Source organism: Oncorhynchus tshawytscha, linkage group LG01, assembly GCF_018296145.1.
Source record: "Oncorhynchus tshawytscha isolate Ot180627B linkage group LG01, Otsh_v2.0, whole genome shotgun sequence".
NCBI classification, from domain to species: Eukaryota; Metazoa; Chordata; class Actinopteri; order Salmoniformes; family Salmonidae; genus Oncorhynchus; species Oncorhynchus tshawytscha.
The window spans coordinates 2,311,675-2,330,632 of NC_056429.1; the positions used below are offsets into that span (position 1 = coordinate 2,311,675).

Here is an 18,958-nt window from a genome sequence, read left to right on the forward strand (position 1 = left end):
ATGCCATATGGCAAATGCCAGTTGTAACACTTCAAAAATCCAACAGGTGGCGATTGCGCTCCACCGGGGTTTTTCATATTGGAAATGCAACCCAAGTCAACATCCAAAAGCAACATTTTGAAAAAATGATTTTTTTGATTCTGGTTCATCTCAATCGCTCATTAGGGTTGATTTCAGAATGTCCATTTGGTGATGTTTTTTCACTATAGAATCATATTGCAAATGCACGTGCATTGTTGTGCAACTGGTAACCCAAAAATAAAAATATGGTGATTTCATTATGTCCATTTGGTTATGTTTTCTTACTTTTGCAAAGTCACTGTGCATTTGCAATATGGTTCAATGGGCAGGTACCATCACGAATTTGTCATCCTATAAAAATCCTGCAGGAATGTGAAATTGACTGGCCCGATGAACTCGGGATGGCTGGGCAGTGATTCTCGTTCATCTCAATGGCTTGTTAGGGTTGATTTCAGAGCGTCACTTTGGTGATGGTACCTCACTGTTTAAACATATTGCAAATGGACAAGAGTCACCAGCAAGTCACCATCCATTAGTCAATTAGATATCATTCTGACACCAAACTGATACAAACTGACACCAAACCCACTTTTTCCAACTCGTTTAGTAGCCAACTATCACATACTTCAGAGCTGGCCCAAAATTCACAACGCCTTCGGTTCAAACCATAAAAAAAACATAAAACACGTAGTTACGTTCTAGCTGTGGGTCCATTTCTTATGTTATGTGTAGGCCTAGCTGAGGCGACCCCGAATCCCAAGTTTCGGCTCGATAGGTCATTTGGTGTCCGAGCAAAACCCTAATTGGTGCTGAAAATCCACTTTTTTCCATGACTTGCTACGGGGTCCTTGAATGAGCTATCGGACAGAAGCCTTGGGGTCCGTCTATATGGGCCGAGACGGTCGCAATGCACCTAGTCTTGCGACTCTGGGACATTTCTAAATGTCGTCATTTTCGTGATGCAAAAATGAATTGAAGTCATTGCAAATGTACGAGGCTGTTTCTCGGTCCGAGAACCTTCGAGAGCCACGTAACTCACCACGCCCTATCGACCTGAGGTCTAGAACAGGATTCTAAAGTTTCGGAACTCTAGGTCTGACGGTTCTTTTTTAGCTCGAACAAAGCTAACTATTGCAGGCACTGTTTGTCTCTACGCACCCCAATACGTCCCTCCTTCCAAGTTGTGTGTCTGTGTGATTTAGTTTTCCTTTGAAATTTTATGGGAAAAATGACTGATTTACAGTTCATGGGGGTTGCCTAATCACATATATGAAGTTTTGGAAAGATCTGACTTTTTTAACCCCTCGAAACAGCCCCTGAGACACCAATTATGGCACTTCCGGTTGGCACAGGAAGCTATAAGCCAACACATATCCTCATTGGGGTATGATTTTACAGAATCCTGAGTTTTAAGTCCTTACGTTAAGAACTGACTGATTTACACAGGGTTGAATGCACTATGTCTATCAAACTGCAGGCAGGGTATGGATATACACTTTTAGGGCGATTTTAACCACTTCCGGTTGGGCCAGGAAGCTTAGAATCAACACAGGTAGACCTCATAGTGGCCTAATGGACTGTTACCGAAGACAGGTTCATACGGCATTCATAACCCATATAGGCTTCAGGTTGAATTTAGGGGTGCAGGCAATGTATTCCTATGGGGAGAGAAGTCAATGCAAACTGTTTGAAGTAAACACCTTCTTTTAACTGGTAAGGGTTAATGCCACATGGTCAAGGTTAGGCTTGCACGGATCGGGAGGACCTCAGGAACGTACCTGAGGTCGAATTGTGCTTCTCACCCTAACAGTTCTCTCACTGTCACCCAAAACAAATGACATTTAGGGCTAGGCTTCATTTTGGGCCTACTTTTTCTCATGGTCACTGCGCTTAGACCGAGCGAGCTACGGTCAAGCGGGATATCTCGTTGAACTCGGCACGGCCTAGAGATGATGTTTATGCCATTGCCTGCTCTCTGTGTCTTTAAGCACCGCACTTTTTCACTCCATTCTTGCTGTGTGTGTGTGTGAGAGCTTTTCTTTGACATCTGCTGGGAGAAATGACTGATTTACAGTTTAGGAGGGTTACCTAGTCACACATATGAAGTTTTGGAAAGATGTGACTTTTTTAACCCTTGGAAACAGACAGTGTGACCCAATTAAAGGCACTTCCGGTTGGCACAGGATGCTATAAATAAACTCATATCCTGATTGGGGTATGCCTTTACAGAATCCTGAGTTTTAAGTCTTTACGTTAAGAACTGAGTTATTTACGGAGGGTTTAGTGAGTGTGTGTTATTTCAGAAAATCATAGAAAATCACAGAAATCTCGCAGAGCTCTGCAGCACACTTTAAAAAGATTCGTATGAACACCCTGCAACTGGATCTGTAACTGTTTTTTAAAAAAAACACCTATCTTTGAACATCACCAATCTGTCATTGTACGATTTCTCTTAAATGACGATAGATAAATGTCTGGTTCTTTTTTTATTGACACCGGAGGCTCCTTGACTTTGACGTGAAGGGGAAAAATAATTTCTCTATTTTCATTTTGGACCTTTAATCCCAGAGAAATGGCCATAACTCAAAAACCGTTGAGGCCTAGACGCCATCTTGTTCGGGGCCAACTGCCCATTATGCCAAACCTACGCTCACCGAGTTACGGCTTCGAAATATATTCAGTTTTCGAGATAAGGCCCCGTCGTGATTCGTGATGTTTTGTCCAATTGCCATATGATTCCTTATGCCCTCTTGTGGGAATTTCCGGGATAGCGGAAAAATTGACCAAAATTTGATTATTTTATAAAACGGAAACCGAATGTCCGACAAAGTTCATTTGATGACTTCCCGGTAGGTCCGGCCCTACCGCACGGCCCAACGCCGACCGCGAATTTTAGAAACGTTTTCGGACGTCTAGTAAGGGACCGTACATTTCCAATATGGACTTTCTCACTAACCATACACGAAATGTCAAAATGTTCCCTTAAGGTATGGAATGACTTGGTGTGGGTCGGGGAATGACTTGGTGTGGGTTGGGGAATGACTTGGTGTGGGTTGGGGAATGACTTGGTGTGGGTTGGGGAATGACTTGGTGTGGGTCGGGGGATGGAGGATGGAATGACTTGGTGTGGGTCGGGGGATGGAGGATGGAATGACTTGGTGTGGGTTGGGGGATGGAGGATGGAATGACTTGGTGTGGGTTGGGGGATGGAGGATGGAATGACTTGGTGTGGGTTGGGGGATGGAGGATGGAATGACTTGGTGTGGGTTGGGGGATGGAGGATGGAATGACTTGGTGTGGGTTGGGGGATGGATTGACTTGGTGTGGGTTGGGGACTGGAATGACTTGGTGTGGGCCATCTGTAAATACGAATACAATTGTTAAATTTCGAGCCCAGTTGGTTTAGCCACGGAAAAAGTCATTCCCGCTAGCCGTGATTGGCTGAGATAATGAATGGTCTGGACATGCCCGAGTGATGAGTTCAGATTGGCCTTCCATGTAGCATGCTTCTGTCTATAACATGAGCTGCCCCATATGTGTAGATAATTGTTGATAACGTTAGCCATGGAGAAATGCAAAAGTGTTGCTACTGCTTTCAACAATATTGCTGCCTGCACACGGGGTCAGTGTGAACTGGAGTGACTTGACACAACGGGTCAAACAAGCCGTAGCTACGAACAAAACGGAAACAGCGAAGTTCTGTCATTAAGCATCCATCCATGTTTACGGGTTATAGTCTAGCTACATTTTCAGATATTGTACGTTTCTAATTTTGTCAGAAAGTCATCTTCATTGCAAGTTTAAAGCGTACTGTTCGCTAGCGAAACGAAACGTTAGCTTGCTGGCTCGCTGCCTCACAGAGTCACACCTGGCACAGGCAGAGTCACACCTGGCACACGCAGAGTCACACCTGGCACACGCCGCTTCACACCTGGCACACGCAGAGTACACCTGGCACACGCAGAGTCACACCTGGCACACGCTGCCTCACACCTGGCACACGCAGAGTCACACCTGGCACATGCTGCCTCACACCTGGCACACGCTGCCTCACACCTGGCACACGCCGCTTCACACCTGGCACACGCTGCCTCACACCTGGCACACGCAGAGTCACACCTGGCACATGCTGCCTCACACCTGGCACACGCTGCCTCACACCTGGCACACGCCGCTTCACACATGGCACACGCTGCCTCACACCTGGCACATGCTGCCTCACACCTGGCACACGCTGCCTCACACCTGGCACACGCCGCTTCACACCTGGCACACGCAGAGTCATACCTGGCACACGCAGAGTCACACCTGGCACACACAACTTCACACCTGGCACACACAGAGTCAGACCTGGCACACGCTGCCTCACACCTGGCACACGCTGCCTCACACCTGGCACACCCCGCCCCACACCTGACACACACCGCCTACATCAGCTGGTGAGCTGCAGAGGAGCAAGCGATGAGTGTCGGCAGACATGCAAAACAGGCTCCGCCTCCGACCCCGCCTCCGATTATACACATTGAGCAGGCGACTCTCTTGTTTCACCAATCACCACCAGCCTTGTAGTTAGCTAACCTTTGCATGGTTAACACACAAGCTGCAACAGCAGCATTGAGTTTAATAGTAAAACAACAGCTTTGTTTTTCTTTCCCCGTCTTTGTAAACTCGCTCAACCCTCCCACTTTTCCCACTGCATTTCATGTAGAGGTTCTGTAGCCAACCCAGCCAAGACTCCCTCTATTCCTCAAAGAAAAAAGGACTGGTTCTAGTTGAAAGGGCGTCGGCCATTTTAGTTAACTAAAATGGCCGACTGTTTTCATAATTTTAATGATAACAAGACTAAATCATTATTCAAATCGACTAAGACGTAACTAAGACCTAATTATATTTTAGTCAAGATGACGAAGACTAGACAATTGTTTTCTTTTTTAAAGAGCCAAAAAGAACACTGGGTTAACTCTATCATTTATCCCACTGAAGCATCATGAAATCAATGAAAGATATTCATCACACCTAATATGTCTGAAACTATGGCAGTCTGGGCTAAATATATACTGGAGGAGAATCATCAGTCTTTATCATGGTCTTTATTGGAAGGATGGTATTACTGTGTGACAGGGAGTGTGACAGGGCCACATCAAAGATGATAAGATAAAAAGAGGTTGCTGAGAAGTGCAACAGCCCTGAAGGCAATGGGAGAAACAGGAAGAGGGGCGTACAGGAAGACACTGGGACAGACAGGGGTGAGTAAGGAACAGAGTTCCATTTCAGATACGCATCAGAGTCATCAAGATGTATTATGAAATGCCTGGAGTCTTGGGTAAAATGCAGACAGACCTTCTTTCTCACAAAACAAACTAATATCTGAGAGACTGGCATCTCTTTAGTTCTCCACTCAACATTGTTTACCATATGAGAACTGTGTTGTTGTTTACCAGTACCAATACAAAAACACACTGGAACTCACACTGTACTGTTGTAATGCCCATATAAATACACTGTACTGTTGTAATGCCCATATAAATACACTGTACTGTTGTAATGCCCATATAAATACACTGCACTGTTGTAATGCCCATATAAATACACTGCACTGTTGTAATGCCCATATAAATACACTGTACTGTTGTAATGCCCATATAAATACACTGTACTGTTGTAATGCCCATATAAATACACTGTACTGTTGTAATGCCCATATAAATACACTGTACTGTTGTAATGCCCATATAAATACACTGCACTGTTGTAATGCCCATATAAATACACTGTACTGTTGTAATGCCCATATAAATACACTGTACTGTTGTAATGCCCATATAAATACACTGTACTGTTGTAATGCCCATATAAATACACTGTACTGTTGTAATGCCCATATAAATACACTGTACTGTTGTAATGCCCATATAAATACACTGTACTGTTGTAATGCCCATATAAATACACTGTACTGTTGTAATGCCCATATAAATACACTGTACTGTTGTAATGCCCATATAAATACACTGTACTGTTGTAATGCCCATATAAATACACTGTACTGTTGTAATGCCCATATAAATACACTGTACTGTTGTAATGCCCATATAAATACACTGTACTGTTGTAATGCCCATATAAATACACTGTACTGTTGTAATGCCCATATAAATACACTGTACTGTTGTAATGCCCATATAAATACACTGTACTGTTGTAATGCCCATATAAATACACTGTACTGTTGTAATTCCCATATAAATACACTGTACTGTTGTAATGCCCATATAAATACACTGTACTGTTGTAATGCCCATATAAATACACTGTACTGTTGTAATGCCCATATAAATACACTGTACTGTTGTAATGCCCATATAAATACACTGTACTGTTGTAATGCCCATATAAATACACTGTACTGTTGTAATGCCCATATAAATACACTGTACTGTTGTAATGCCCATATAAATACACTGTACTGTTGTAATGCCCATATAAATACACTGTACTGTTGTAATGCCCATATAAATACACTGTACTGTTGTAATGCCCATATAAATACACTGTACTGTTGTAATGCCCATATAAATACACTGTACTGTTGTAATGCCCATATAAATACACTGTACTGTTGTAATGCCCATATAAATACACTGTACTGTTGTAATGCCCATATAAATACACTGTACTGTTGTAATGCCCATATAAATACACTGTACTGTTGTAATGCCCATATAAATACACTGTACTGTTGTAATGCCCATATAAATACACTGTACTGTTGTAATGCCCATATAAATACACTGCACTGTTGTAATTCCCATATAAAATACACAGCCACAGTATAATGTCCATATAAATTACATAGATATAATAGATAATAGATATAAACCCATATAAATGACACAGCTACAGTATAATCCCCATATAAATTACATAGATACAGTATAATCCCATATAAATGACAGAGCTACAGTATAATCCCCATATAAATTACATAGCTACAGTATAATCCCCATATAAATTACATAGATACAGTATAATCCCATATAAATTACATAGCTACAGTATAATCCCCATATAAATTACATAGATACAGTATAATCCCATATAAATTACATAGCTACAGTATAATCCCATATAAATTACATAGCTACAGTATAATCCCATATAAATTACATAGCTACAGTATAATCCCATATAAATTACACAGCTACTATATAATCCCCATATTAAATTACATAGCTACAGTATAATCCCATATTAAATTACATAGCTACAGTATAATCCCATATAAATTACATAGCTACAGTATAATCCAGAGATAAATTACATAGCTACAGTATAATCCCACATAAATTACACAGCTACTATATAATCCCCATATTAAATTACATAGCTACCTTATAATCCCATATAAATAACATAGCAACAGTATAATCCAGAAATAAATTACATAGCTACAGTATAATCCCATATAAATTACATAGCTACAGTATAATCCCATATAAATTACACAGCTACTATATAACTCCCATATTAAATTACATAGATACAGTATAATCCCATATAAATTACATAGCTACAGTATAATCCCCATATAAATACATAGCTACAGTATAATCCCCATATAAATTACATAGATACAGTATAATCCCCATATAAATTACATAGATACAGTATAATCCCATATAAATAACATAGCAACAGTATAATCCAGAAATAAATTACATAGCTACAGTATAATCCCATATAAATTACATAGCTACAGTATAATCCCATATAAATTACACAGCTACAGTATAATCCCCATATTAAATTACATAGCTACAGTATAATCCCCATATTAAACTACATAGATACAGTATAATCCCATATAAATTACATAGCTACAGTATAATCCCATATAAATTACACAGCTACAGTATAATCCCCATATAAATTACATAGCTACAGTATAATCCCATATTAAATTACATAGCTACAGTATAATCCCCATATAAATTACATAGCTACAGTATAATCCCCATATTAAACTACATAGATACAGTATAATCCCATATAAATTACATAGCTACAGTATAATCCCATATAAATTACATAGCTACAGTATAATCCCCATATAAATTACATAGCTACAGTATAATCCCCATATAAATTACATAGCTACAGTATGATACCGAGCATCTCAGCACATACACTTTACTGTCAGTCAGCTGTGACCTTGCTGTGGTTTCCCAGGAGGTCAAAATTCAGTTTTGGTCTCAGTAGGTCTCTACTCTTAGACAGGTGAGGGCTGATGGGAGGGATGGGTCGTCTCTCTATCTTCAGGCTACAGCAGATGTAGACCAGCGGGTGTGGAGACAACAAGTGGTGGCATCTCCTAACCTTCTCCACTGCCCCTCCTCTACCTACCTCTCTCTCTCTCCTCCCCCTCCACCACACCTCCTTCTGGTCTCCCCATATTTCCTCTCCTCTACATTTCCTCTCCTCTACATCCCTCCTCTCTCTGCTCTACTCATCTCTCCTCCTCTATTTCCCTCCTCTCTCTGCTCTACTCATCTCTCCTCCTCTATTTCCCTCCTCTCTCTGCTCTACTCATCTCTCCTCCTCTATTTCCCTCCTGTCTCTGCTCTACTCATCTCTCCTCCTCTATTTCCCTCCTCTCTCTGCTCTACTCATCTCTCCTCTATTTCCCTCCTCTCTCTGCTCTACTCATCTCTCCTCCTCTATTTCCCTCCTCTCTCTGCTCTACCCATCTCTCCTCCTCTATTTCCCTCCTCTCTCTGCTCTACTCATCTCTCCTCCTCTATTTCCCTCCTCTCTCTGCTCTACTCATCTCTCCTCCTCTATTTCCCTCCTCTCTCTGCTCTACTCATCTCTCCTCCTCTATTTCCATCCTCTCTCTGCTCTACCCATCTCCTCCTCTATTTCCCTCCTCTCTCTGCTCTACCCATCTCTCCTCTATTTCCCTCCTCTCTCTGCTCTACCCATCTCTCCTCTATTTCCCTCCTCTCTCTGCTCTACCCATCTCTCCTCCTCTATTTCCCTCCTCTGCCTGCTCTACTCATCTCTCCTCTATTTCCCTCCTCTGCCTGCTCTATCCATATCTCCCTCTTCCACTTCCCCTTTCCAGCAAACCAAATAACAACCCCAACTCTTTCTTTCCTCCACCTGACCCAGATACAGTCAGATACAGTCCTGGTAGCCTCCTTCTCTCTTGTACTCTCTCTCCTTCTCTCACTCACTCTCTTTCTTTCTCTCTTTCTGTCTCTAGTTATCCTGGTGTGTGATGCTCCAAAAAACAGAAACAGGTTCCGTCAGAGTCTTTGATCTGGCTCCAGGTCGTCAACTGCAAGATCGTTGAAAGACTTTTAACTCGGGACCGCATCAGCGACAGAGTCATCCACATAGCCTGATCCCAGATCTGTTTGTGCTGTTTTGAAAACTCCTATAGTCAATCGTCACACAAGCAGATATGGCACCAGGCCCCATCATCCTGCCCACATCCAGACTGTGCCAGCTCTTGAGATATACAGGGCAACACACTGGTTATCGTCACACTCGCCAAGCCCATGTCACTGTGACCTCCTCAGTCATTTGTGCCTTTCACTGCTACTGTTCTACCAGGGAATTGGAATTTATTTGTTGTATTTACGTAAACAAATACCTCCGTAACTCCTCAACAATGGCTGCAGTCGAGGTGTGAGTATCATAAACCAGGGCAGTGATTGCGCTGAGCTGAGTTGAATAGGTGTTTATGTGCCTCTCAGGTGGGCTGGTTGCCTCTCAGGCAGGTCACTGCCCCTCAGGCTGAATAGGTGTTTATCAGGCTAGCTGGATGTCACATCCTGATCTGTTTCACCTGTCTTTGTTCTTGTCTCCACCCCTGTCCAGGTGTTGCCCATCTTCTCCATTATCCCCAGTGTATTTATACCCGTGTTCTCTGTTTGTCTGTTGCCAGTTCGTCTTGTCTTGTCAGTCTTACCAGCATGCTTTCCAGTCTTCCTGTTGCTCAAGTTCTGTTTCCTAGTTTTCCCGGTTCTGACCATTCTGTCTGCCCTGACCCTGAGCCTGCCTGACTCTGATCCCGAGCCTGCCATCCGTCCTGTACCTGCCTGACTCTGATCCCGAGCCTGCCATCCGTCCTGTACCTGCCTGACTCTGATCCCGAGCCTGCCATCCGTCCTGTACCTGCCTGACTCTGATCCCGAGCCTGCCATCTGTCTTGTACCTGCCTGACTCTGATCCCGAGCCTGCCATCCGTTCTGTACCTGCCTGACTCTGACCTGATTACGAACCTCTGCCTGCTCTCGATCTTCCCTTTACCCCATGTTATAATAAATGATTGAGAACTGTACTAGCCGCCTCCTGTGTCTGCATCTGGGTCATATCCTGAGTCCTGATAGCTGGATACCTCTCACGCAGGTCACTATCCCTCAGGTTGAATAGATGTCTATGTGCCTATCAGGTGGGCTGGATACCTCTCACGCAGGTCACTACCCCTCAGGTTGAATAGATGTCTATGTGCCTATCAGGTGGGCTGGATACCTCTCACGCAGGTCACTATCCCTCAGGTTGAATAGATGTCTATGTGCCTATCAGGTGGGCTGGATACCTCTCACGCAGGTCACTACCCCTCAGGTTGAATAGATGTCTATGTGCCTATCAGGTGGGCTGGATACCTCTCACGCAGGTCACTATCCCTCAGGTTGAATAGATGTCTATGTGCCTATCAGGTGGGCTGGATACACCTCACGCAGGTCACTACCCCTCAGGTTGAATAGATGTCTATGTGCCTATCAGGTGGGCTGGATACCTCTCACGCAGGTCACTACCCCTCAGGTTGAATAGATGTCTATCAGGCTGGCTGGATATAATGACTGAAACCACTCTGAGACGACTAAACACTAAAGCTCCCGTCACCTCTCTAACCACCCAGCCCCACACAGGGAACACAGTCACATTTATAGGGGGGGGATTAGATTTAATTCAAGCATTCCTTCATTTCTACAGATGAAAGCTTGTAAATGAAAAAGCCTGGACGGAAGCCCAGTATGGAAATCATCCACACTGGTGAATAATGGCCTCACTGTGTCCCAAATAGCATTACTTTTGACCGGGGAATAAGGTGCCCTGTCTTAATCTCTGCTTTAGTATGGTTTACTGTGTGTGTGTGTATGTGTATGTGTATGTGTATGTGTGTGTGTGTGTGTGTGTGTGTGTGTGTGTCTGTGTCTGTGTGTGTGTGTGTGTGTGTGTGTGTGTGTGTGTGTGTGTGTGTGTGTGCGCGTGTGCGCGCGCGTGTGTGTGTGTATGTGTGTGTGGTCTGTGGGACTTAAGTAGTGAGTAGTGAACAGCAAAATGACGGTGAACAGCTCAGCCTTGTCATTCAGGGCCCATGAATCTGCTTCCAATGGGCCAGAGGGCCACGCTGTAGAACCTCTCTGATTTACAGCACAGCAGGTAATCAAGGAAATGGACCATAGATCTAAGCTGCGTCCCCTCCTCTGTCCCAAATGCCACCCTATTCCCTATGTAGTGCACTAATTTGGACCAGGGTCCATAGAGCCCTGGTACAAAGTAGTGCACTATATAGGGAATAGGGTTCCATTTGGAACACAGTCATAGATCTAGCTTCGGTACAATGGTTTTGGCTGCATGACCGTGACTCGTGGATGAATATATCCTATATATTAGCAGACGCAATATACACTGATTACACCAAACATTAGGAACACCTTCCTGATATTGAGTTGCACTATAAGTGAATACCCAGCAAACCGGAAACATGCCCGGAACACATGAGCTAAGATTCCCATTAAGTTCATGTTTAGGATGAAATTTTTTTAAATTAAATATCCTTGGAATGTTCTACAAACGTTCACTAAAATGTTGTCCCAAACGTCTGTAACGACCACCGCGGAACATTCCCCAACATCTATAACGACCACCGTGGAACATTCCCCAACATCTATAACGACCATAGTGGAACATTGCCCAACATCTATAACGACCATAGTGGAACATCCCCCAACATCTATAACGACCACCACAGAACATTCCCCAACATCTATAACGACCACCACATAACATTCCCCAACATCTATAACGACCACCACGGAACATTCCCCAACATCTGTAACGACCACCACGGGACATTCCCCAACATCTTTAACGACCACCACAGAACATTCCCCAACATCTATAATAACCACCACGGGACATTCCCCAACATCTATAACGACCACCACGGAACATTCCCTAAACGTTCTCATTAGGTTTGCAGGTCATGTAAAAACCACCGCGGGACATTCCCTAAACGTTCTCATTAGGTTTGCAGGTCACGTAATAACCACCGCGGGACATTCCCTAAACGTTCTCATTAGGTTTGCAGGTCATGTAATAACCACTGCGGGACATTCCCTAAACGTTCTCATTAGGTTTGCAGGTCATGTAATAACCACCGCGGGACATTCCCTAAACGTTCTCATTAGGTTTGCAGGTCATGTAATAACCACCGCGGGACATTCCCTAAACGTTCTCATTAGGTTTGCAGGTCATGTAATAACCACCGCGGGACATTCCCTAAACGTTCTCATTAGGTTTGCAGGTCATGTAATAACCACCGCGGGACATTCCCTAAACCTTCTCATTAGGTTTGCAGGTCATGTAATAACCACCGCGGGACATTCCCTATAACCAACCAATAATGACCTGCAAACCTAATGAGAACATTCCCTAAACGTTCTCATTAGGTTTGCAGGTCATGTAATAACCACCGCGGGACATTCCCTAAATGTTCTCATTAGGTTTGCAGGTCATGTAATAACCACCGCGGGACATTCCCTAAACGTTCTCATTAGGTTTGCAGGTCATGTAATAACCACCGCGGGACATTCCCTAAACGTTCTCATTAGGTTTGCAGGTCATGTAATAACCACCGCGGGACATTCCCTAAACGTTCTCATTAGGTTTGTAATGTGTTTTAATTTCTTCGATTTTTATCAGTTCAATTATTCAAATTTCGTGTTTTTTTTAATGTGAGCTCAATTCACACATTGCACAGTTTCTCTAGAGATAAATCAGATGAGACTCAAACTGTGTAATGTAGTAGGGAGTTGAAGTTTCCAACAGGCCAATATTTTGCATAGTTTAGCACAGAAAAATGGTAATTAACTATAATGACCATAATCCATTGCACGTCTACTTGTCCGGATCTGTGCTTCTTTTACGCCGCCTACGTAAAAGAGGCAGAAGAATGTGCGATCGAGAGGAATGGAGAGCAGAGGTATCTCTACCTGAAAATACATTATCTCAGTGATAGATAGTTGGTATTCAGCAGTCATAAAATTATGCCTCATTCATTTTGAAAATCTACTAAAACAGTGATTTTGTCAGACAGCAGCTCTACAGAGAAGAGATGAAATAATAAAGTAATCAAATAAAACGAATATGTTATTAAAGTAAAGTCATGTGAATAAATGATGGTATCAGCAGTAATGGACAGTCACTACCATCATGAGACTATGATTAATTGTTTTATTCTGTGTTGTTACAGCGATAAACCTAGTGTCCATTTAAAGTTTTAAAAAATATTGAAAACCGTGATATTTTTTGGGGGGGATCTAACTGAAACCGAACCGACCTTAAAAAGCACTAATCACTCAGCACTTAGTAAAGCATGTTCCTGTTATGTTCTTAGTGCCACGACTTGGGCCGAAGTTGGTCCCTCTCCTTGTTCGGACTGGCGCTCGGCAGTCGATGTCACCGACCTTCTAGCCATCGCCGATCTACTTTTCATTTTCCCTTTGGTTTTGTCTTGTCTTCCGTCACACCTGGTTCCAATTCCATCAATGACACGTTGTGTATTTAACCCTCTGTTCCCCTGGTATTGACCGGGTTTTGTTTGACCCATTTATTGTATTGTTCTGTTGACGCTGGTTTAATGGATATTAAACGACACCGTTGTAAATCAGTTTTCGCTCTGCTGCGCCTGACTTCTCTAGCGCAAGTAGGCACTTCACTACATTTAGAACGTAGAGTCGCAACAGAACGTGGGAACAATGGAAGTGGTTCCCGTGGAAACATTTACAGGAACGTTCTGCCAACGTTGATGGGATAATGTTATACGAAATACACCATAACAAACAAGCAGGGTAGATTCCCACAATGCTCTCATAAAGTTACACTGTGACGTCATGATAATAACGTTCCACGGAACAACACTTCAAACGGTAACGGAAGTAGTTCTGAAAACATTGCTGCAATGTTCTGCTGATATTGATGTGGAATTATTATATAAAGTGTCCAAACCTAAATAAATACATAAATAAATAATAATAATAATAATAAATTAATAAAAAAAATATTTTAAAAAAGGCATTTTAATCAGCTTACATAATTATATTTTATTTTATTATTATTTATTTTAGTATTGTCCAAAACATAGCTATAGCGTTTTTAAAGAATGGTGATCAAGTAGAACCTGAAATCTGCCATCTTCAAGCCCAGTAGAATACTTCAGTCTGCTGCGCAACCAGGATCCTGATGTTTATAATTGATTTCACTTTGTACTGAAATCCTTAAGATCCAAACTAGGACTACACTGTCTTAGTACATATTCACATCTATGTACACCTCATCACAATCTGCCAGGCAATAATTTAACATGATTTATGAAATCAAGTTTGTAGGGAAAATACAAGTCAAAACATCTGAATGTTACAGTAGAAGACTGGTAGAGTAAGAAAGTTGTTTTTCTAGACATATTTATCCTCTCTGTACAAAGACAAAGATCCCAACCTGGAAGTCAGAGTACAGGTGTGAACAGCTGTAGTTATCTTCTGAACAAAGACAAAGGTCAGGGGGGTTGCTAGGTTTTGGTTGATAGGTCAGGTCAGGTTGGGTTGCTAGAGGTGGTTGTTGGGTCAGGTCAGGGAGGGTTGCTAGGGTGGTTGTTGGGTCAGGTCAGGGGGTTGCTAGGATGGTTGTTCGGTCAGGGCAGGGGGTATCTAGGGGTGGTTGTTGGGTCAGGTCGGGGGTGTGGTGGTTTCTAGGAGGGGTAGCTAGGAGTGGTTGGTAGGTCAGGTCAGGGTGGGTTGCTAGGTGTGGTTACTGGAGTGGTTGCTGGGGGGTGGTTGTTGGGTCAGGAACCACGCTGACCTGTACCTGAACTGGCGGAGAGAGTTTGATTTCTCCCTCCCTCCCTCCCTCCCTCCCTCCCTCCCTCCCTCCCATCTCTCCATCTCACCATCTCTTCTCCCTCCCTCCCTCTATCCCTCATGTCCCTCCCTCCCTCCTGTCTCTCTATCCCTCCCTCCCCTCCCTCCCTCATGTCTCCCTCTCTCCATCTCCCTCCCTCCCTCCCTCCTTCCCTCATGTGCTCTCTCCACCCTCCCTCTATCCCTCCTCTCCCTCATGTCTCTCTCTCCACCTCTCCCTCCCTCCTTCCTTCCCTCCGTGCCTCCCTCCCTCCCTCTATCCCTCATGTCCCTCCCTCCCTCTATCCCTCATGTCTCTCTTTCCATCTCTCCACACATAAATATAACAGAGTTAACACCTCCATTCGCTCTGTCGACCTTCGCTGAGGCTTCAGCATTAAGCTGATTGTAGAACACTAGGAGCTAAAGAGGAATAAGTCAGGTCAACCATTAAGCTGATTGTAGAACACTAGGCTCTAAAGAGGAATAAGTCAGGTCAACCATTAAGCTGATTGTAGAACACTAGGAGCTAAAGAGGAATAAGTCAGGTCAACCATTAAGCTGATTGTAGAACACTAGGTTCTAAAGAGGAATAAGTCAGGTCAACCATTAAGCTGATTGTAGAACACTAGGCGCTAAAGAGGAATAAGTCAGGTCAACCATTAAGCTGATTGTAGAACACTAGGAGCTAAAGAGGAATAAGTCAGGTCAACCATTAAGCTGATTGTAGAACACTAGGCTCTAAAGAGGAATAAGTCAGGTCAACCATTAAGCTGATTGTAGAACACTAGGAGCTAAAGAGGAATAAGTCAGGTCAACCATTAAGCTGATTGTAGAACACTATTGTAGAACACTAGGCGCTAAAGAGGAATAAGTCAGGTCAACCATTAAGCTGATTGTAGAAACACTAGGAATAAGTCTAAAGAGGAATAAGTCAGGTCAACCATTAAGCTGATTGTAGAACACTAGGCGCTAAAGAGGAATAAGTCAGGTCAACCATTAAGCTGATTGTAGAACACTAGGCGCTAAAGAGGAATAAGTCAGGTCAACCATTAAGCTGATTGTAGAACACTAGGCACTAAAGAGGAATAAGTCAGGTCAACCATTAAGCTGATTGTAGAACACTAGGCTCCAAAGAGGAATAAGTCAGGTCAACCATTAAGCTGATTGTAGAACACTAGGTTCTAAAGAGGAATAAGTCAGGTCAACCATTAAGCTGATTGTAGAACACTAGGTGCTAAAGAGGAATAAGTCAGGTCAACCATTAAGCTGATTGTAGAACACTAGGCGCTAAAGAGGAATAAGTCAGGTCAACCATTAAGCTGATTGTAGAACACTAGGAGCTAAAGAGGAATAAGTCAGGTCAACCATTAAGCTGATTGTAGAACACTAGGAGCTAAAGAGGAATAAGTCAGGTCAACCATTAAGCTGATTGTAGAACACTAGGAGCTAAAGAGGAATAATTGAAGTGGATAATAGATGTGCCTAACTCCCATCGCAGCCCGCCCCCCGTCTCCTCGTCTCCAACCGACTCCCTCTCGCCTTCTAAGTAGGACACTAAGCAGGGAACAGGGTTAGGACATTAAGTAGGGGACATGGTTAGGACACTAAGCAGGGAACAGGGTTAGGGCACTAAGTAGGGGACAGGGTTAGGACACTAAGTAGGGAACAGGGTTAGGACACTAAGTAGGGAACAGGGTTAGGACACTAAGTAGGGAACAGGGTTAGGACACTAAGTAGGGAACAGGGTTAGGACACTAAGTAGGGAACAGGGTTAGGACACTAAGTAGGGAACAGGGTTAGGACACTAAGTAGGGAACAGGGTTAGGACATTAAGTAGGGACATGGTTAGGACACTAAGTAGGGAACAGGGTTAGGACACTAAGTAGGGAACAGGGTTAGGACATTAAGTAGGGAACAGGGTTAGGACATTAAGTAGGGGAACATGGTTAGGACACTAAGTAGGGAACAGGTAGGGAACAGGGTTAGGACATTAAGTAGGGGACATGGTTAGGACATTAAGTAGGGAACAGGGTTAGGACACTAAGTAGGGAACAGGGTTAGGACACTAAGTAGGGAACAGGGTTAGGACACTAAGTAGGGAACAGGGTTAGGACACTAAGTAGGGAACAGGGTTAGGACACTAAGTAGGGAACAGGGTTAGGACACTAAGTAGGGAACAGGGTTAGGACATTAAGTAGGGGACATGGTTAGGACACTAAGTAGGGAACAGGGTTAGGACACTAAGTAGGGAACAGGGTTAGGTCATTAAGTAGGGAACAGGGTTAGGACACTAAGTAGGGAACAGGGTTAGGACACTAAGTAGGGAACAGGGTTAGGACATTAAGTAGGGGACATGGTTAGGACACTAAGTAGGGAACAGGGTTAGGGCACTAAGTAGGGGACAGGGTTAGGACATTAAGTAGGGAACAGGGTTAGGACACTAAGTAGGGGTCAGGGTTCCATCTGGGACGTATATTTGGAGACACAGGGGGAAGGCAGCCAGCCGTCCCCAGTTAGATTCATTAGTCACTTCCACTTTCACTGTGACTGACCTGTCTGTTTCACATGCCATAGTTTGTTGCTAAGTAATACAGTATAGTGGCAATATTACCATACAGTATGGGAGTGAATTACTTCAAATAGTGAACAAATTGTGAGTGTGTGACTGATTGTGTGTGTATGTGTGTGTGTGTGTGTGTGTGTGTGTGTGTGTGTGAGTGATTGTGTGTGAGTGATTGTGTATGTGTGTGTATGTGTGTGTGTATGTATGTGTGTGTGATTGTTTGTGTGTATGTGTGTGTGTGTGTGTGTGTGTGTGTGTATGTGTGTGTGTGTGTGTGTATGTGTGTGAGTGATTGTGTGTGTGAGTGATTGTGTATGTGTGTGCATGTGTGTGTGTATGTATGTGTGTGTGTGTGTGTGTGTGTGTGTATGTGTGTGTGTGTGTGTGTGTGTGTGTGTGTGTGTGTGTGTGTGTATGTGTGTGTGTGTGTGTGTGTGTGTGTGTGTGTGTGTGTGTGTGTGTGTGTGTGTGTGTGTGTGTGTGTGTGTGTGTGTGTGTGTGTGTGTGAGTGTGTGTGTGTGTGTACTCACCACTGGAGCAGTCCAGTCCTCCCCAGCCTGGCTCACACTGACACGTATCAGGAGACACACACCTTCCATGGGTACACTCCTCAGAGCAAAGAGCTGAAACACACACACACACACACACACACACACACACACACACACACACACACACACACACACACACACACACACACACACACACACACACACACACACACACACACACACACACACACACACACACACACACACACACACACAGGGATTCATTAAAATCAGTGCACTTAACTGTCATGTCTGTGTCATGTCTTAAACATCAAATCAAATGTTATTTGTCACATGTGCTGAATAAAACAGGTGTAGTAGACCTCACAGTGAAATGCTGAATACAACAGGTGTAGTAGACCTCACAGTGAAATGCTGAATACAACAGGTGTAGTAGACCTTACAGTGAAATGCTGAATACAACAGGTGTAGTGTACAGTGAAATGCTGAATACAACAGGTGTAGTAGACCTTACAGTGAAATGCTGAATAAAACAGGTGTAGTAGACCTCACAGTGAAATGCTGAATACAACAGGTGTAGTAGACCTTACAGTGAAATGCTGAATAAAACAGGTGTAGTAGACCTTACAGTGAAATGCTGAATACAACAGGTGTAGTAGACAGTGAAA

The 18,958-nt window shown here is 43.4% G+C and overlaps 1 protein-coding gene across 1 annotated transcript in view; it reads right to left on the bottom strand.

The window, feature by feature from the left end:
* The window catches only part of LOC121847234 (calphotin-like), a 174,946-nt gene extending 156,551 nt beyond the window's left edge, over positions 1 to 18,395 (bottom strand). The window contains exon 1 of the mRNA XM_042327611.1: positions 18,309 to 18,395. Coding sequence (XP_042183545.1) covers positions 18,309 to 18,377 — 69 coding nt within the window. The 5' untranslated portion in view covers positions 18,378 to 18,395. The remainder of the gene's footprint in view (positions 1 to 18,308) is intronic.
* Between the last annotated feature and the right edge of the window lie 563 nt (positions 18,396 to 18,958).